Raw genomic sequence first — 21,895 nt, 5'->3', positions numbered from 1 at the left:
ATCAGAGATGGCAAGGAGAGTAGGTATGAGTTCTTGAAGACGACCCGTGCTTTTCGTTTAATATGTCCGACTAATTAAATTACTTTAACGTTTTTCCTGGCTTCTAAAGCTGTTGTTTCTTCTTGCAATGTGCGACTCCGCAAAAAAAACCCGGAGCCTGACCGTGGATCCTTCGAAGAAGTTACTCGAACCGGAGAAATCCAACATGGCGACAAGTTATGCAGGCTCAGGTATCGTAGTAGCCATTCAAATGTTATTTGGCACAAGAAAATCGAGAAGAACCAAGCCTAGTCGAGATCAAAAACGTTCTAATCGATAATCAAATACATCTATCTACAATTATAAAAAGAAACGACGTCGGAGAATTAAAGAACTCCGTTAATCTCAACAGAAGACAGCTCAGTGACCTAAAAGAATCAGTCAATTTCGATGGAAAAGAGATGAAGGATTTAAACACAGATTCAAATACGATAATAAAAGAAGACAATTTCATCGCTGAATAATCAATTAAAAACAGCAAAAAGCGACTAGTTAAGGTAGCAGAAGCTCTCAACATCACTGTAGAACTAAATAACATCGAAATTCCAGACAAAACAAAACGTTTTTAAGAGCGTTACGCGGGATGCTTGGGTCGATGTAGCATTAACTTTGAATTGAATCGGTGATAACTTGTTGGAGCGCGAGAACGTTGACTGCATTACATCATGACTTTTTAGTTGTTATTTTTCAATCGATTGTATTAGCTGTTTTACTCCACACCGTTATGCTGGAAACTTCGATAGTTTTCTGCTGATGATTCTTGGCAGTCTTCCTTATTGAATTGTTCCGTTTGTACTTAAAATGATACCGCAAAATAACAGCAGTCTGACAGATACCGGAAATTCTCGTGATTGTTGCATGGATTAGAATTGACAGCGCTAAATTATAAATATGTTCACTAAGTTGTTACGCAGGATACCTGTAGGGCAGACCGTGTCAAGTTTTCGGTCGGGTGTCCTTTTTTTTTCCTCGTAGTCACGAATCTGTAAGAACAAGTTGTTATCAAGGTAGCAGGAGCTCTCAACATCACAGTTGAACCAAATGACATTGAAATTTCACATAAAAAAAACCTGAAACGTTTTTAAGAGCGTTACGCGGGATGCTTGGGTCGATGTAGCGGAATTGAATCGGTGACAACCTGATGGAGCTCGAGCTAGAACGTTGATTGCATAAAATCATGACCTTTTATTTGTTATTTTAATCAATTTTATTAGCTGTTAATGATACCGCGAGATAACAGCAATCTGACAGATACCGAAAATTCTCGGGATTGTTTCGAGCATGGATTAGAAACCTTATCGACAGCCGCTAATTATATTCACTAAGTTGTTACGCGGGATACCTGTAGGGCAGACCGTGACAAGTTTTTGGTCGGGTATCTCTTTTTTTTTCCCCTTGTAATCACAAATCTGCGAGAACAAGTTGTTATCAAGGTAGAGTTTAGAACAAGTTAAAAACAAGTTGTTATCAAGGTAGCAAAAGCTCTCAACATCACTGTAGAACCAAATGACATTGAAATTTCACACACAAAAAAAACTTTTTTAAGAGCGTTACACGGGATGCTTCCAAGGGTCGATGTAGCGGAATTGAATCGGTGATAACCTGATGGAGCTCGAGAACATTGATTGCATAAAATCATTACTTTTTAGTTGTTATTTTAATCGATTTTATTAGCTGTTAATAATACCACGAGATAACAGCGATCTGACAGATACCGGAAATTCTCGTGATTGTTTCGAGCATGGATTAGAAACCTTATTAACGGCGCTAATTTTTTTTATATTCACCAATTACGTGGGATGCCCTAAGGGGCATACCGTGTCTAAAAATGGGTAGATTTCTTGTTTTTTTCTTTTTTTCTTTTTCTTTTTTACGCGGGATGCCCTGAGGGCATACCGTGTCTAAAAATGGGCTCCGTATCTTTTTTGTCGTGATAGCTTCAAATCTGCACACTAATTTATTCATTAAACTCTACTCTCTCCTAGAGAGGATCTATTGTTCTGATTGTCTACAACAAAAGCGGCCTAATCAAAATCTATTATCGGCACGTATTTCACGAGGGAGGGGACCCTCTCATCCCATTTTAAAGCGGTAAATCGAAAGAATAACTTCTAACTAGCACTCGACAGTTAAAACGGTGGAAATTGGAGAGTTCCTGGCGAAGGAATCATGCTTTTTTTTGGCAGTTGTAGAACCACAAGGAAAAGAGGTCATTTATAAGATTAAACACTTCACATCACTTTATCGAATTGATGCTTGAACGTTACTGAAAATCCACTTCACAAAAAAGATTAAAGGGTTGATTGTCAGGACGTTTTTACTAAAAGTTTTCATTTAGGAAAGCTTTTCGCCTATTTTCTTTCTGGTTTTTTTTTTTTCTTTCTTTTGTTTTTTGTCACGAGAGCAATTTGTAATCTTACACTTTTATTGAAATTATATAACCAGAAAAGAAAACGTAAGATCAGGCCACGTTACCTTATCGTAATGGAATTTCTGGTTCAACCACAAGTAGCGTAACATCAACTATTCCATTAGTAAGGATAGTTTTATCAATCTGCGAGGCATACAATAGGTCATTTGACAGTTTCGTGCTAAGTGACCTGGCCTCGGATTGTAAACGAGGCTGAAGGTGACCTTGTTTTGATACAAGCCTCACTGCTTTTCATATGTAGATCCGTGCTGTTCTTATGCTAACTAGTTTGCATTTACATATCAAAGGCAATGAGGTCTGTATCAAAACAAGGTCACCCCCAGCTTCGCTTACAATCCAAGACCAGGTCACTAAGCACACAACTGTAAAATAGCCTACTGGAACTGAAATGAATCAGCCACAGCATCACGCGTAAATGCCAGTATAGGCTTTTTTTTTTCTTCCTCGTAGTCACAAAATCTGTACATTAGTTTATTTATTAAACTCTGCCGTCTCCTAATAGGGATGTATTGTTCTGATTGTTTTCAACGAAAGCAGGCCAATCAAAATCCATTCTTGTCGCGTATATCACGAGGGAGGGGACCTACTCACCCCTACCTGTGTGAATTCAAAGCATCATTTGATTCATTTATTAAACCTGGATTGAATTTGTGGCAGCCATATTGTTAACATGTTGTGGACTCAAGTGTGTCGTTTTCAAACGGAAAATTAACCGTTTTGGAGCGGTAAATCGAAAGGATAACTTCTAAGAAGCACTCGACATTTAAAACGATGGAAATTGGAGAGTTCCTGGCGAAGGAATCGTGGTTTGTTTGACAGTTTTAGGACAACGATAGGAGACTGAGAAGAGGTCATTGATAAGCATACGTCATCGTAATGGAATTTGCGAAATTTCTGGGAAAACCATAAGTAGCGTAACACAAGGGAAACAACATAACGCGATCTTCGTGACTCAAACTATTCTATCAGCAAGGATAGTTTTATCAATCTGCGAAGCATACAATTGGAATAAATGAATCAGCTACAGCATCACGCGTAAATGTCAGTATAGCATCTTGATTCATTTTAGTCGCAAATGCGCATCTTTCAATTATTAACTCGTTGGATATGGATCAAATTCATTTCTCTCCTAGAGGGGATATTTTTGTCTCCTATTGTCCTTATTGTCTTTAACAATGACGGTCCAATCAGAATGCAATATCTTGGTGTATGTCAGGAGGGAGTGGACGGGAGGTTTTTACTTTTGTGGCGTCACGTACCTAGAATGGAGTAGAGCAAGTGGCCATATTGTTTCAATGTTTTAGACTTAAATGTGCTGTTTACAGAAAGAAAATTAAGCCTTTTGAAGCTGTAAATAGAAAGAAAAAGGTATAAGAAGTACTCCACAGTGGACAGCTCGCCGCGAGGAAATTTGGTATTTGTCCTTCCAGATTGTGTTTTGAAATGCCGAGAGGAAGAGTCAAGCCTAAGCTTAAAATATACCTGCGATGCAGACTTTGTCGAACTGATGCCCAAACGTTACAGGAAATCCACTTCATAAAAAAAATTAAGGTTTGATCTCAACTTCTACTTAAGGTTTCCGTGTTCATTTAGGAAAGCTTTTTGTCTTCAACAATAATATTCAATTTGTCTTCTGCCTTCTGAGTCAGACAGGTAATCTGCCCAGAGTCATGACGTTTTCCGAAAGCAATTTCCGGCATGATCTCGAGTTATTTAACGCAATGGATAAATAGGAAATATAAATAGCCCTGAATAGCGCGTGAGTCAGATATGTGCCTGCCCCTGTCAAGACGTTTTAAGAAAGAAATTTCCGGGATGATCTAGGGTACCGTAACGAAATATTTCAATTTTGAAAAGAGGATAGCTTTAAAATCGTCGAAGCGTCCAATGGAAATAAATCAGACACAGCATCACGCGTAAATGCCAGTATAGGCATCTTGTTGACAATCGTTTACTTTTACTTTTTTGTTAGGTCGATTACCAGTAGCGCTTAGACATCAGCTCGTGCACGACAACACCCTCTAATTAAAGACCCTATTTAGGACAAAGGAAAACATGTAGATCTTGTTTTACACAAGTGCTTATAGGCAATAGTAATTACTCGGGATACCCTAAGGGCAGACCGTGTCTAGAAATGGGGACGCTATCTTTTTTTTTTTTCTTTTTCGGCGCGGTGCTTGTTGCTGTCTGCCAGCTTCGGCAAAGGCACCCACCAAATCAGCTGCATCTGGGTCGGGTTCTATGGTGGAGATGTCGCTTATCTGATCAATGTTGGTGATTTTTCAGGTATGTCGGATGAGTCAAGTGGCGTCCAACCGTCCCAATCGGAAGAGGGTATCAAATCTAGACCCGTATAACGATTTTGATTTGTACGTCTCGCTTATACAATTAAAAATGGTGAAAACAACAATTTGGTAACAACAACAACAACTTTTTTGTTCTTTACATGAGCGTGGTATAGACCATAAAATCTTCATTATCGTAATGTCCAATAATGGGAGCGATTTCTTCGAAATAAAATGTAACATGGTACACATCTCTTTTCAAAAAGTAGTCTGAAATGCGTTTCACTTCACGTTGCGCTGCACGTCTGCTTCGTCTCAATGCAGCACTTAATGTAATACTGATTCCTACAAACGGTTGAAAAGACGGACCTCCTCGCTCAGCATTTCTGTTTGCTTCTCTGTAAGTGGATGCAATTTCTTCCAAAAGTGATCTCACAGGATCGGGGTTGAACGGGAAACAAACGAAAGTGAATAAAATCCGCTGCTACGAAGGCAAGGTCTGAAAAAAAAAAAGAGTCAAGTTGTCTTTTAGTCGCTCTATTCGATGTCGAAAAATGGAGATGAAGCGTTGTGACAGTAAGACAGCATTGTCTCAGAAGAATACGTTCTGATGTTCCATTGGCTTCTGCGATAATGAATCATGTTACGTTGGTTTTCAGTGATAACATGTAAGTAGTGCAATCGTCGTGGTAGTAGAAAGGTTAAAAAATTGTCACAAACGGTAAATAACTCTGTTGGCCTTCTACGACTTGCTCTTAACACAGTCAACGTGATGGAAATGTGTGTTACTTCCTGGTCCCACCAATCTTCCTGGTTGAGTGCATCATATAATGCATCAACGAAAACAGTTACTTCAAATACAACAAACTCGGTTAGCATCTGTGAAGAAAATGACAAAGAGTTATGTTACCGATTGCTCCAATGTACAATGCCATTGAATGGTCCCGTGACCACGAGAGTGGTGGTTTCTGAATGAGCCTTTATGAGCCTTGTATTCCGAGCCATCGGTTTTGAAGAGCACTGTCTGCGACGATTGAATTGACGCAAAAATGCACTTGAAAACATCGAAGAATACGATTTGGGAGAAGCATTTTTAATGACTTTTGACAAGACATGTCTTAAATATGAAATAAATGTGATGGTATATTTTCATCCTGGTGAATGAATTAGAATGATGTATTATTCTAGAAAGTGACACAGACATACTCGGAAAAAGGAAATCCGAGTGCTCCTATCCGGAGTCGAACCTAAGACCTTCCGATTATTAGTTCGGATGCTTTACCACTGAGCTACAGGAGACTCGTGGGAGCTAAGGCCATTAAACTAGGTTCATGGGACAGATATCCTGCATACTGCTAGGATTTCAATGTCGAACGTGTACGCCTGTGTCACTTTCTAGAATAATAGATCATTCTCATTCATTCACCAGACTGAAAATGTACCATCACATTTTTTTCATATACCACACGTTCGACATTCAAATCCATCTTATCCATCTTCTGAAGCAACTCATATGCAAGAATTGTTTGCAACAGTTAAGTTGCACCAAGATAGGCGCACTTCGCCGCCTTAAGCGCTTAGTACCGGCAAATACTATGTTGCTTCTTTATAAGAGCTTTGTATTATCACATTTTGAGTACTGCAACTCTTTACTTATGGGTATAGGTAAAACACTTAACAAGAAACTGGAAGATGCGAACTATTATGGTCTACGAACTATAATGAACATGGGGAAAAGTGCTGATTATGAATCAATTCTTAGGATGGCAGACATGAATACATTGGAACATAGACGCATAGAACAATCTTTGATGATATTTTTTAAATGTTTCAAGGAGAATGGTCAAGGCTATGTAGCCAATTTATTCAAACCCCGAGTTACACCATATAATCTTAGAAGCAATGGTCTAAATGTTGTACAAACTTCATACAATAGTAGATTCCTTCATGGCTCATATGCGTACATGATGTCACACATCTGGAACCAGTTGCCATCTGCTGTAAAAAACGCACCTAATGCATCATCTTTTCGGAGACTTTTAACTAAGTTAAATTTTAAAGGCTGTCAATGCAGCAATTGCCTTTGACCTGATTTATTTTTATTTATTTATCTTTATAGATAGATGTAATTATTTAATTTAATTAGTAGTTATTATCTTTTTTTTATATTGTCAAACACTTGTATCATGAGCCTGTGGCTCGGGGAACTGGGAGACCACCCCCTGTGTATTTGACATTAAATAAATTACTTACTTACTTACTTACTTACTTACTTACTTACTTACTTACTTACTTACTTACTCACTTACTTACTAATTTCCACCAAGGCATGCGTCCCCATTCAAAAGACAAAAACAACGATATGTTGTATCTTTAATTTCAACTGGTAAGCCTCTGACTCTTCGACTACTTCCTCGTTCACTCGTGGCGAAACGATGATGGTGGGAGGTGACGCTTCCTTTGTATAAGGTTGAGTAGACTTGATCACATCACCTATACATAAGGGGATACCCTTTTTCTCTTACCCACAATGCAGATCGAGTGGAGGAAAGGGGTCTTATTTAACCAAAGAGTGTTTTGGATCTTTGTCATTGTCTTGTGAGCTAATTCTCAAAGTGACCATGACTGACTATTTGAAGATGGAACTCCAAGCCCTTGAGAGGATTTGTCTAATAATAGACATATAAGGTTTCCATTTTTCCAAGTTCCATTGCAGAGAGTTGGGTACAGCAACCATAATGTACTCGTTGCCAATACTGTACATTGACCTAGCACCCAGTCAACTGAGACAGGTGACTTATGTGCGTCGGCGTATTCATGGCGTGCCCTTTACACCATCATACTTTGAAAAAGCGAAGCCACAAGATCACCTGAACGTGGATACAATTAACTTGTAAAGTCCGTTGTAAAGTCCTTCGTCGCCTACAAAGGTGGACATATTGAAAGAGACTTGTTGAAGGAACTCGACATCCCGTCTTTAAACCTTGAGATGTATGATTACCTTAAGGAGAACGAACTTATACATCATGGGTTTGGCTACGAGGTATGGGATTGTGGGCATCATCAAATTTCGGGTGTGGTACATTATGCAACCATGGAGTGTCAGATCTTGTTGGAATGGCTGACGTAGAAGAAACTACGACTCAAGTCGGAACTGAATGAACAGTGAACATTTTTTTATTTTTCAAATTTCGCAAAAAGTGTAACTTAACTTGAACTAACTTGTTACAAATGTAAACGTTTTTGGGTCTTGAAGATACCCCTGGCGCCCCTTCCATCAGGTTCTTTTTGTCGGGTAAACAGTCGATAGCTTTGACCATTTTTCATCCGCTTTCCACTTGTCTCGCATGTTCTTTGCTTTCGAATAGCCCATGTCATGCTGTTTAGCGGCGAGGTCCAGCCGGTCGCCCTGCTTCAATCACTTGTCCAATTTGGTGCCAGGACCCAGGTACGGGTAAACGGGTGGGTGGAATTCTACGCCCAGTTTGGAGATCTATTTTGAACGTCCAATTGCCCTCCCCGTTACTTGCGTCTTCTTCGCACAATAGAGAAAATTTCAGTGGAATAAGGTCTTCTTCGAGTGTCTTATATCGTCTTTTCAAGAGTCTGTGTTCCTCTTCCAAGGCGTCGTACTTGTCGTTGCTTCCTTGAAACAATCCCACAAAGGATTTCAGCGTCTCAGCGGACGTTGACAGAGAAGATTGTTCATCGATTTACACAATCCGGCACCTCTTTGTCTTATCACCACCTGTCTTCGTCGCTTGATCGAATTCTTCTTCTTCCCTATTTCTCGTGGAGCATTCATATACTGTCTCAATTGCGCCATCAAAGGTGGTTTGACAGGAATTCTTTTCTTCAGTAGGTTGTGCACGATTCGCTCACGGCGTTGATCTGATCCGCATTGACATGTCTCAGCATCTCTTGTCTCTTGTTACTATTGGCTTGACGAAAAATCGATTTGATGAAGGGTAAACTGCGTTTGATTTCTTTCATACTGCTCACGGTCTTGGATTCGCCTTGTAATGCCGTCTGGCTCCTATCGCACCCATTCTTTTAGAACGCTTATCTCTTCCCACCTTCAGTCCTTGCTTGGCGGGAACACTCACTATATCCTTCAAATCCATTCCACCATGATTTCTTCGTCGACGCCGTCTGCGTCGTTTGGTTGCCATGGCAAAGTGTTGAAAAAGTCATTGTTTGCTCCTTTTTAAGTCATCCCTCCAAGGATTCTAACGGAATGTAAACGAAGTTTGATTCTTATATTTGTGAACAACTGTCTGTGAAAGGTGTAGCGAAATCCGAGATAGTCTCGTCCAACGTCTGCATCTTTATTAAAAAACCGTTCATTTCCTCTATGGGTAATCCTCTCATGTAGGTTCTCAGTGCTATCAAGGCAAGGTTGTGAAGGCAAATTTTGACATGTCAACTTTCAAGGAGAATTTTTTGAAACATTCCATCCTTTGATAAAAGTTCCTACAGCAGACAAAATGGTTACGATGGTGCTGTTCTCGAAAACGGACCCTACGATCATTCCGACAACCATGACCAATAGAGAAGCTCTATTGAGAAAACCGTGACAAAGCCTGAAATGATAATACATCTTGCGATGACACCACCATTGCTTGTGATGGACACAGTAAAGCGAATCTAATTTTTGAAGTAACTCGCCACCAATGGATGGATCCTCCGTCAGACACACTTTTGTAGCCATTTCAGCCGGATACTCTCGATGACGATCTGCTCGCAGTCGGTGCTCCTCCATCTTTATAAGTGGTCGTGATGGTATTGGTGTTCTTGATGCCCGAGATTCTACTTCCAGCGGCTGTTTGTTTTTGGTCATTGAGTAAAACTTGAAGATGTTGTTGCAAATCGTCTTGATTTATGGGGGAAGCGGTCGATGAAGGTGATGAAAGGGAAGTGGAGTGTTGGAACCATCTTCTCTCTCTCCTTCCTCGTTCACCTCTGGTGGTGGTAGTAGCAGTAGTGGTGGTTCTCCTATGGGCACGTCCACGTACTCGTGTTCTGGGGGTTCTACGCCCTGATATTCTTAATTGACTTGGACTTGGTGGTGTCCACTGCAAGGAAGGATTGGGAGTAGGATTAGGTCTCTTTGGACGTGTAGGAACACCGATTCCTGCTGGACGAACAGCCGGTGGTAGTGTTGTAGGAGTGAGAGAACCCAGTCCTATCGGAGTGGACGTTAACGGCGGTGCATCAAGATCAGTTTTAGCCTGCTACAAAGCGTCTTAAAGGATGTCTCTCGTGATAGTCCTTCTTGCTGTGTTGGCTGTACCAACACCGGCAGTATGAAATGGAGTGTAGATTCTTCTCACTCTACCTGGTGACAACATATTTTCGGGTTCACCCGTGGCGCCCAAAGCAAGGATTTTGGCTCGCTATCGTTGCAAATCCACGTCGAATTCAGTGGATTCTCCACAAGGATCATCTTCTTCCATTCTTTCCTACCTTTTTCCTCCAGGTCCTACATTTCTTGTCTGAATAAATTGATGCTTTCTACGTACGGTTCTATCTCATCGAATCTCTTGCCCTTGACGAGTTTAAATACGTTCAGGAGAGGCTCTTGTATGCACATGTCGTACTTGTCGTACGGATCCAGTAAGTGGACATATCCTGAAATCATCAACACGTTTTGGTAAAGGATTTTTTCAGCTTTTTCGAACAGAGTTTGCACTACGTTTCGCCGACTGTTTCCACGTACGGTCTTATCTCTTCCCATCGACTGTTCTTGATGAGATTGATGACGTTTTGGAGGTCATAGTAGCCCATGTCGTAGGGATGCATTTGACTGAAATAATTCGAAAATACATCATAGTCTAGCAACACGTTTTCAAAGTCGAGGTTACTTTCACTCAATCCGAGAACATCTTTCCATTCTTGCTCACTCATCTCCATCTTGCCCGTTCTTGTAACAACGCGTCCATCCCTCGTCCTTCAATACACAGCTATAGACTCTGACGTCATCGGATGACGTAAGATGAAGATCCAATAGCATGTAACCAAATGGACGTGACGTGGCACGGTATAAGATGTGAAGAACATCCTTCCAATTGGAGGGAAAAGATTGCAATAACAAATTTCGAATACCCAATCCACATAGATGGTTTTTGAAGGCCACGATGTAATGAGCGTTGCGCGAAATGCTCTTAGCATATTTACCGACAGGAAACATGTCTTGACAAAGATACATACTTTTTTCTTTGGAGAGCGATTGGGATTGGGAAACTTGGAGTCAAATTCGAAATCTTCGTTTATTTGTTTTTATTTTTATTTGTTTTTTTTATTTTTTTTTTGCTTTTGTTTTTCCTTTTATATCTCGTTTCGATTCATTTAACGGTAACTCAACACTTTCTCTGGTTACCGTCTTTTATTCAAAATTCCTGTTTAATGTTAAAGGGGAAGTATCATGGAGTTTTTAACCTCTTTTGTTAAAAATGGTGAAATAAGACCTTCACTTTGCTACAAAATAATTCTCGAACAACGAGAGGAGAGAAATCAACTCAATTCTTGACAGGAACAACTCGTACTCTGTTCTAGCACATTTTGGAAACAAAAATACGAAAACCTGAAAAACATTAGCCTAACATTTTTCAAGTTTCAATCCATTCCGACCTACTCTGTCTCTGGCCAGAGGCACTAATCAACAGTTTTATTTCACTGGGGTGATAATTTATAACAAAACTTGAGAATTATTTTTTGTTTTTGTTGTCAGACAAACATTTTTGGGTTTTGAAATGACATCAAATTTTCGTGATACTTCCCCTTTAACTATTGTTCCTAGTGTTGTGTTGGAGGGGTTTGCAAGTTTGTTTTTTTCTTTTTGGGGGTATGCAAATTTAATATAAATCGAAGTAAGAGGTAAAATTAGGGTGATCTACTATCAAGTTTGGTGGCGAGTGGTGCACATTTGTATAAAAGGTAATTAATGAATTTTGCATTTAATATCTCTAAATGCTCGAGGGATTCGTCTTTTGAAAAACGGAAAGCGGTGTTTGGATGGCTAATGAAGCGGGAAGCTGACAGTTGTTTTTTGCAAGAAACGTATACCACCAAAGAAGTAGAAAATATCCGGAAACATCAGTGGAAAGGTGACATGTTTTTTTTCTCATGGCTCTGAGCACAGTAGGGGAGTTTTAATCATGATAAAAAATACTTAAGAATTCGAACTTGAGTCTGTATACCACGATAGTGAGGGACGATTTCTTTTCTTGAAAGCGTTGGTACAGGACCAGAAATTTATTTTTTTGTTTTATATAATAAAACAACTGAACGGATCGGTTTTTTTTTTCGATCTAATTAAACATGAATTGGTCAATTGCGTGACAAATGATGACATGACAGCGAAATTATAGTTAGTGGAGATTTTAATGTGGTAAATCTTTTACCATTCCAAAGTTTATGTAAAAAGCAGCTCGAATTCATGTTTCCAAGGATCTTTTACGCGCGGTAAATAAAGAATTATATACTAATTTCATCTGGAATGGTACGGCTTTAATCAGCGACATTGATTGTGGTGGACTGAAAATGCTGGATGTAGAATCAATGATCCTGGATCAGAGAATTATTTGTCTAAAGAAATATGCTGAACAGTATATGTAAGATCTTGGAAATTCTTCCTGGACCATTATTTAGAGAAAGTGGGCGGTAAGCTTATTCTGCACTGTCAATTTGATACTCGAAAATTACCAATCTCTCTACCAGTTTTTTATAAAGATTGCCTCGATGCTTAGTCATCCCTCACAACAAAAGAAGTAGATTCCTACGAAGATGTTATGAACCAAGTGATTTGGAACAATAAACATATTCTTAGTCAGGGCAAATCTCTATACCAAGCTTTTCTTCATAAATGTGGGATAATTAAGGTTGGAAATTTGGTTTTAGAGGATAACCTCTTCTTTAAGAGTGAGAAACTTCTGATAAACTGATAAACTAGCCCCAAAGTTTTCAACGCGAAATTAAAAGCCACATGTGATTTAGAGCTATTTATTGCTAGGAAAAATAATTCTGTTTTAAAGCATTGTAGTAAATGGGAACCCTTTGCCTCACTTTTTTTAATAAATAATTTCTTTTTTTTCAACGAGCTCTCCAAAAAATAAAAAAATCAGAGTTACGTAGAACTAAATGTAAACTGCCATCACAAACTTGTTTGTTCTTTAATATGAAATTTTTACACTCTATTATTGTCAGAATGCTGTTTGGCCTTTGTGTGTGTACATGTGTGTGGTTGAAAGGGAGGGGCTTGATATAGGTTTTTGTGTTGTACATTATTACTTTTATTTTATATTGTGAGCATTGTAAAGGAATTGTTAGTAGTGTTAGTATTGTAAATATCATGTCGTGTTAGGCAAATAAAAAAAAAAATGAAAATAAAGAATACAAACCGTGAGTCCAAATATGTATCTGTATGACGCTGGGTCACTGACGCTATCAGATCGTAATTTTCGGTATGATCTACAATAACGTAACACATCACGCGTACGTTATCCTCGTACGCTTTTCAATGTTTCGCTGTTTATACTTATAACATTGATTATTTTTCAGTGGTAAATGTGAGCAAGATCTGTATCTGTCTTGGCCCGCGGGTTCATACAGTGATTTAGTTGCCGAATTTTCGGTTAAGCAAAACTAACCTTGAGGAACTAAAAAACGCATTGTGTGCTTGCGTAATAACACGGTCCACAGGACAGTTTATACCGCGATCTGGCGCTTGTATGTTGCAGTTGACGATATAGATCGCTTTCTTCCCCACTCGACATGCCATCATTGTCATCACCTTTTTGTTCTAACGGCTCTAGAACCCTCTCTGCGCTAAGGAAAACCGTCCGCGAACGGTTTGCAGCGGATGGCATTTTGATTCGAAAGAACAGTCGCAGAATATATCGGAGAAAGAGAGAGGGAGCAAGGGAAGCGAGAAAAAAAAGAGGGAGTTCGGGGCTCTCCTCTTTCCCGATTACGCCGGCCATGTAGGCTACGTCGTGAAGGTCACATTCAAGTGTTCTACGCTTTCGATTCTACCAAATCGTGTGGTGATCGCCGGCATTGTAAACTTTGCAAACTTTTTTTGCAAACCGTTTCCGTCATCACTGTTCAAGTCTGAATATTTACAACGCTGGACAGAAATTATTTAAAGTAGTTGTAAAGAATAACCCATAAACTTCTCTTTTTTAAGGCCGAAGTCTATTTCTTGCAAAAAAGACAACCTACTAAAAACCTTGATACGGTCTGCCCGTAATTAATGCGCAAATTTGTAGCTACCATGGAGAAAAAGACAAAAAAAGAAGAAAAAAAGAAAGATACCAAGCCCAATTGTAGACACGGTCTGCACTCAGAGTAACCCGCGTAAAAAACATATCTTTACCAAATATCCCGTCTGGGGATGAGAAGGTTTTAATACAGGCTTAATAATGTCAAGCTCAAAAGAAAGAAACGAATTAAGTGCGATGATAAAAGTCAGTTCGGTGACACAAGACAAGCGACATGCGACATTACGGAGTGTTGTCATACACTTCTCATTGCCCAGATCCTTTCTAGTGGTTTTTCATGATACACTTGACTTTACCGGCCTACTGCTACTGATTTGCCGAGCAAAGATGCTATTGTATGAGAAAATCAAATAAATCGCATTAAGTTTCATTTTATAACTGGAAACGAAAGTCAGTCGCTTCCTCTTCAAATGTCCATCTCGCACGGTACATGCACTATAAACGGTAAGGTTGTTGCATTTTACTTTCGCGACTTTTACAAATTTAAGATACATGTACATAGAAATTGTTTTCCCAATTGATGGTCAAACGTCTATCTATGGAATGAGTAAACACAGAAGAAAGGAGAAAGCGGAAGTCACTTCAACCTTCAGTTCGTCCCTTTTAACTTATTAACAAGAGTAAACTTAACCGAGCAAAACGTTGACTTTTATTGCAACGTACGTTTTGAGAAAGTCCTGAAAACCGGCTTGCCTAACAGTATAAACTTGCTTCTATCTTGATTTCGAAATCAGAAAAGTATAATTCATTCATGACGCTTGTAACTGGTAATGTCTCTAAAGAGAGATTATGCACCACGTTTACGGCAAACGGCGAACGGGAGATCCGCGTCTAATGTTTCCTCGATAATTCTGGCCTTCGGTGATAACGCAAAACTACTCAATTTTGTTGAGAAAATGAAAACAGCGAGCGGTAAATGAAGAATAAAAATGGCCATCTTGCAAACCTGGATTAACTTGCTGTACTTTGCGCCATGACAAATCCAATTGTAAAACATTTTGAGACGCATGTAAGTATTTTAGCATGCATTCAGCATAGATTTTTTTTTGTTTTTTTGTTTTTTCAAGTGAAGATGCATTCATAGATAACCAGGAAATAGGCTTCAGCCCAACTGAAATTTGGTTAGGTTTAAATTTGTTATACTGATTTGGAAGATGCAAAAAAAGCACAGTCTGAACGCAATTTCGTACTCAGAGCCCTCAGGCTCTTTGGCCAGCGGCTGGTCGCCAGGAGAGGCACTGAAAAATTAAAATGCAATTCTAGTTCCCCAGATAGAGTCTCTTCCGGCGCCCATCCAATGATCAAAAAGGCTGATGATTCTGGTTACGAGATTTAGTTTAGTGAGGATAGGCTTAACTATGCACAGCTTATAATAACAAGGGATTTTTGATAGAGGTATTTTTCTTTTCAGTGAGTGACAAGTCAGGTATACTCGGAAAAAGTTCTTCCAACAGGAGACGAACCTATGACATTGAAATAACTAGATCGATTTCTTGGAAGCCGCTAGGCCACTAAACTTGGTTTATGCGTTTAATGGCACAGCTCCCGCCAGTGTACTATAACCCAGTGGTAAAGTATCCGAACGGAAAGTCATAGGTTTGACTCCAGTTGGGAGAACTTGCATTTTTTTTCGAGAATGTATATAATCCACGGACAGATAATTTAATTTCTTCACATTTGTTTGTTTGTTTGTTTTTTTTTTGTCAAACAGGTCCTTAAACAATGGACATCTATGTAGGGGTGTACAGATACACTGCCTATAACGGCAAGCAGCGTATAGTACCTATTGAACGTGTACACTGGCTTGGGCAACTTCAAAGAGGAGATCATATCGCCTTGCTACGGTATAAATTATATTGGCATCATGCTATAGTCGAAGATGTCGATACACAAAATGGTGAAATACACGTCATAGCGTATACAAAGAGAGATAACAGCAGCCATGGGAAGAGACGAGGAAAGGTAAAGGTACGAAGGAAAAAGCACAACCTTCACGACGATACTGTGTACCTAATTCAACACAAAGAATGCTTACCTGCGGAAACCGTTGTTGACACAGCACAATTTTATTTGGATGAAGGAGGATACAACCTCCTTACAAATAACTGTGAACATTTTGCCCTGTTGTGTAAAACAAATGTCTCATCTTCCGAACAAGTCAAGGTTTTAAAAGAGAGGTTTAAGAAAGAATTAATGAAAACAGAATTGTGCACGGCAAGGAAAACCGGTGTAAGGGTGGCATCTAAGAAGGTTGTGACGCAGGCTGTATCAAATGGCGGACAAGCGATCGTGGATACAGGGACTCGCCACACAACTAAGGCGATCGTGGATACAGGGACTCGCCACACAACTAAGGCGATCGTGGATACAGGGACTCGCCACACAACTAAGGCGATCGTGGATACAGGGACTCACCACACAACTAGGGCGATCGTGGATACAGGGACTCGCCACACAACTAAGGCGATCGTGGATACAGGGACTCGCCACACAACTAAGGCGATCGTGGATACAGGGACTCGCCACACAACTAAGGCGATCGTGGATACAGGGACTCGCCACACAACTAGGGCAATCGTGAAGACAGGGACTCACCACACAACTAGGGCGATCGTGAAGACAGGGACTCACCACGCAACTAGGGCGATCGTGAAGACAGGGACTCTCCACACAACTAGGAAGGTTTTCACCCATACTGCATCAAAAGCAGGAGAAGAGATCGTCACAAAAGGGACTCGTGTCGCAACAAAGGAATTTGTTACCCAGACGACAACCCAAACTGGAAGTGAAGCTGTAGGATCTCTTCTTGGAGGAGCAGCGTGTGCAGCAGTTTTTGAGGGTGCATCAGTGATGTATGACATACACTGTGCGGGCGAAGAAATGCGAAAAGGAAACCTCAGCAAACAGGAATTTGACAGAACTGTTGAGAAGAGAATTGTTGGTGGCATCGGTAGCGTAGCTGGTACTACTGCAGGAGCAGCCATAGGCCAGGTTTTAATTCCTGTTCCGATTGTAGGTGCTTTTATAGGAGGATTAGCAGGTGGAATTCTTGGGCGACTTTTTGGTGACTCTTTTGCAGACTCTTGAATGACAGAAAGCGTTATTTTTGTGTCATTTTATCGATAAACTGGAAAAACTGCAGCAATTGATTGTATAACAAATCCAAATCTGAATTGATGTCAACGTGTGTGAACTGTGTAGCCATCTGTGTAGATATAGTGTATATTAATCCCACTACATTTTTTTATTTTTTGCCGGTTAACCTTTTTAGCCCGTTCTTCTTTTTCTGCACTGGCGTAAAAAATAAGGAAATTTGATAAGCACTATGTAGATGAGTTGATATGTTAAAGTCAAAAATACGATTGATGCCCAAATTTAAATTTTCACATTGACCGCCCTTGGAAATTTGCTCAAGCGTTCTCTCTGATTTGCTCCTTACTCATGGGCTATCAGCTCATATCATACGAGTAGGCAAGTGGTAGATTAGACTTTTAAGAAATGTCTTTACGTACAGAAACGTTTCTTTTGGTAAGTTAAACCATTTCGCATGGAGTTTTCTATATAACGAAAGAAGCATTTTATAAAATCATGTCGCTAACGGGCTTATAGCCAACGGGGTGCGCTTAGGCAACAGCATCATTAGAGACCTTTAGATTATAATACAAGGGTAGGCAGTGGGTTGGCTGATAGCCGAGAATTGGTCAAAAGTTTTCAGAAAAATGGCAGGTTTTTTTTTTTTTTTATAACTGATAGCCGAGAAACTTTAAGGAAGACTGATAGCTGGGATGGCTAAATTTTGTCTGAGCAAAGCGTGAGTTTTGATAGCTAAGAAATGACCGAAATCAATTCAGCTGAAATCAAGAGAAATGGCTAAAATTTTATAAATGACAGCTGAGAATGCAGCATTTCCATGTCATGCGCAAGCGTGACCAGTGTCATTTTGGCGGGAAAACGAGGTAGCCGTCGTCATTTTACTTCGAGTTTTTGTGAACAACGCTGTGGCGAAAACCAAATTCTCGAAATGTAGGTGCTAGTCCTTTTCATTTTGAAATGGCCAAATTTTTACTAGAGACGAATTATCCGTCTGACCAATATTAAACCCATCAAGATGGATAACTCGTCTGCCGATGAATTTGGTCAATTACAAAAGGGCTTAGCTATGATCATTCAAAACAACTGCGTCAAATTTGTCGCTCGCAAAGAGTGAAATGAAGCTTCCTGCATGGGATAAACCTCTTCTTAGTACTTGGCTTTAAAACTGAGATCGAGAAGTCGTCCTTGTACTATAATCAAAAGGTCTTTATTGGTAGTTGGTTTTAAGCTTCTCATCGCCCTGGGCTTAAGACAGTTTATGGCGGAAATGTAAATACGCATACTGTAATATATTATTACATAACATTTAATAGTCGAGCTGTGTGGGGTGTATCATGTAAACTAATTAATTAGGTGATAAAGGCCCCTTTAAACGGTTTCAGCATTTGACCAACTTTCAACAATGTTGAACGAGCTGATCAAACGCCCCGGCCCCGACATTTGGTTCAACAAAATGTTGAACGAATGTTGAAGCAAATGTTGAAACCGTTTAAATGGCCGATAAGTTGCAAAAGCTGCAATATTTTTTTATCGATTGTCGGTAGCGTAGCCTGAATTGAGTTTAAATTTCAGCCTTTTTTATTCACATCCCAGAGATGTGGGACGCTACATAAATACAACAAGGTCACTCAGACTATCTAGGAACTGAAATCGGTAGGAACGACAGGAAGCAATAAGAGGAAGGAAAAAATTCGCCTTAATTTGCTCACGTCTTTAAAAAGACTTTAAACTTTGTCATTTTAAAATTTATATCGAATGTATCATTTTTTAGGTAGACGCTTGTGGTTGCGTAGGCTCCTTACAAACGACCAGAGGAAACAGTTAAAACTCTTTGTAGATAGTCTGTATGGGTGAGAAATCCATCATTCTGTATTTGTATAATAAAGGATTAGTCATACGGTATGCAGTGTCATGTTTTCACACATACTTGGGATATGCGTTAACTCACGGATTCTCCATGGTCTCTCCCCGGTCTATCCATCCTCCTACAGCTAGGAATGTCTCTCTTCAAGTATTCTTCACCCTTCCTCTAACTCCCTTCTCAACACTCCAGGTCCCAGCTGTTCAAAGAGCGGATAACTTTATCCACTGGATAAGTCGCTATCCAGAGTAGCAAACGTACTCCAACCAATGCTTCTGGCAGGTTTTCCACACAATCCTATTCTTAAATTTGACATATGCTTCTACTCCGTTCACAAATTATAGGACTATCGGGAAAATCTTGCCGCATTTTATCTGCCGGATAGCGAACTATCCAGTGGATAAAATTATCCACCTTTTGAACAACTGAGACCAGTCAAGTCAACACAGTAGCATGTGGCCAACGTGCCTTACCTTATTCTGCACCAACTTTATGGAAACAACCACCAAACACTTTAAAAATGCTCCTTCACTGCAATCTTTTAAAAACTGCCTTAGAGAAAACCATGACTTCAAAGAATGACTACAGGGTTTTTTTTTAATGTATTTTACGATTTACCTACAAGTCAGCACGTAGAGTTCGTAAAATGCACAGAAAAATATAGTCATTAATATTCCAATTGTTGTCCATAATATTCGCTTGAGATTCACAATACTATTTACAAGGCTAAAAAGTTAAAATGATATCTTTTAAACTTTTTAGCCTTGTGAACAGTATTGTGAATATTCCAATTATTTTCCAAGTGTCATATGCTTTTGTTTAAAATTCAGTTGATTATAGACGTTCCACTTAGTCTGTTTGTCAATTGTTTAATACACTCGGAATCGTGGGCTGCTTAAGACCAACTCTGTATTACAACTAAAAATCACCATGCCCATGTCGGTCCTACTTATCTTCAAACTCAAGTAGCGATTCAAACCATAGATAGTAGAGAAAAGCCCTGACTCAGCTTTTTGCTGACCATGTTTCCAAAGACAATACAAAATAAAACAAACAACAACAACAAATATTGTGGACGCAAGGCATTCTCCTCCAGTTGCGGTATGAACCAAGGGAAAAATAACGGGACACGTGTCCAAGAGCCCCATGGACACAATTATGGAAAGGGGAAGAGGATTTCCTCTCTAGGGGCTGTGGGGCTTCCCAAAGCTAACTTAACCCTAGTACTCCCTGGGTTCTCTGGGTTCTTAGCCCAACAAACAAACAAACAAACCATATGTATTTCTGAACGTAAAGCAACTCTATTGCTCTAGCTTTATTCGTCACTTTCTTAAATTCTTGCTATTTACTTTTTATATTACAAGTACATATATTTGACAATTTGATAAAAAATGTATCAAATAAGGTACGCTGGTTATCCAGGTCTGGCCCCAGTTGTTCAAAGGCCGGATAACTTTATCCCGTGGATAAGTCACTATCCGACAGTTTCAATCTGTGCAAAGATTTCAGTATTTCCTCTTGTACAAGCGAATATGCACACTCTAACCACAGTTAAGTTTAGGAGTGTACGAAAACCGTGGACAACGTTTAACGTGAAGTATATTTTAGACCCTGAATGGTGCCTTATCCAACGGATAAAGTTATCCGGCCTTTGAACAACTGGGGCCTGCTATATAAATTGTTACATTATGAAATATATACAGTGGAACCTCTCCTTACGGACACCTCATTAATACGGACACCTCTCTATAACGGACAGTTCACTTGGTCCCTGAGAGACCGAAATCCATATAAGGCCTTCCTCTCTAAAACTTACACCTCAATAATGCTGACAGTTATCCCTGTCCCCTTGGTGTCCGTAATAAAGAGGTTCAACTGTAATTGATGAGAACCGCAATTAACAAAACAAGTTTAATTAAAATATTTACTTATAAAATAATATAATGAACTACTCTCTTGGGATTGTTCTTAAAATTGTAACCACAGGGAGCAGAGAGACCCTGGGAACGACTTTGTCTTGCAACCCGTTTTCAATGCCAAAGTAGGGAGTACACAGTTCTGGCCTTGACATTTTTAACACATCCTAACTCTCACACTAAGAGTACATATTTAGAGATTATCTCTTGACGCAACTTATAGTAAATAATTATCTCTAGCATTTACTTCATATAGTCAACTCTCTTTATTGCGGACACCCTCAGGACCGCGAGCCTACTAATACCGAAGTATTTTTGCGCGGTTTATGACTATGCGGGAAAAGCAGATCTTAGCAAGGGCTATTGGAATCCAAAAAGAAAATTGGGAGTAACAATGCGTTTTTCAGAGATAACTAAGCAATAATATCTCTAAAGAGCGCCAAAGTATAAAGCAATGTATGGGATTTTTTCCTAACTTGAAGCATAATTATCTCTGAAAAATGCATGGTTACCCCCCTTTTTCTTTTGAGATACCAAAACTACTTGCTTATTTCTGCTTTCTCCGCATATTTTTAAACCGCGCAAAATTATCCCTGTATTAGTAGGCACTACCCATAGGAAACCCGAGTATCTCGAGATGCGCAGAACGTATGCGCAGTAACAATAGTAGGCACCGTCCTTAATAGCGAGAGTCCGTAGCTGCAGAACGAATTCAGTTCAGTCCAGGAGGGAGAGGTCAACTCGTGGGCTCTGCTGTCCGCATGATACAGGCCATCGTGACGTCACTTCCTGTAAAGCGCGAGATTTTGTCCAGTTTCGAAAATGGCGCTGGTGATTTTGTTGCATCAAACGACTTTTTTTCCAGCAAGGCTCCAGATGGGGTTTGTTTTCTTGCTGAGTAGACTTTTAATCTTCTTTTCTCGATATAGGTAAGTGTTCATTTATTTTCAACCATGAATTATGCTGAAAATATTGCAGTGAAGAGTTAC

At 39.6% G+C, this 21,895-nt stretch overlaps 1 protein-coding gene across 4 annotated transcripts in view; it reads left to right on the top strand.

The window, feature by feature from the left end:
- LOC146462102 (uncharacterized) overlaps nt 1–21,895 on the top strand; it is a 45,946-nt gene that overhangs the window by 602 nt on the left and 23,449 nt on the right. The window contains exons 1-2 of one of the 4 annotated variants that reach the window (XM_085085983.1): nt 40–230; nt 15,748–19,031. In XM_085085983.1, coding sequence (XP_084942109.1) covers nt 15,759–17,123 — 1,365 coding nt within the window. In that variant the 5' untranslated portion in view covers nt 40–230; nt 15,748–15,758 and the 3' untranslated portion in view covers nt 17,124–19,031. Of the gene's footprint in view, nt 1–39; nt 231–15,747; nt 19,032–21,895 lie in introns of those variants that run through there. The other 3 variants (XR_014857211.1, XR_014857212.1, XM_085085982.1) reach the window with 3 other exon arrangements.

This window comes from Pavona decussata, unplaced genomic scaffold (assembly GCF_977016875.1).
Source record: "Pavona decussata unplaced genomic scaffold, jaPavDecu1.1 SCAFFOLD_191, whole genome shotgun sequence".
In the NCBI taxonomy this organism is placed as follows: domain Eukaryota; kingdom Metazoa; phylum Cnidaria; class Anthozoa; order Scleractinia; family Agariciidae; genus Pavona; species Pavona decussata.
This window is presented reverse-complemented; position numbering and strand designations above follow the sequence as displayed.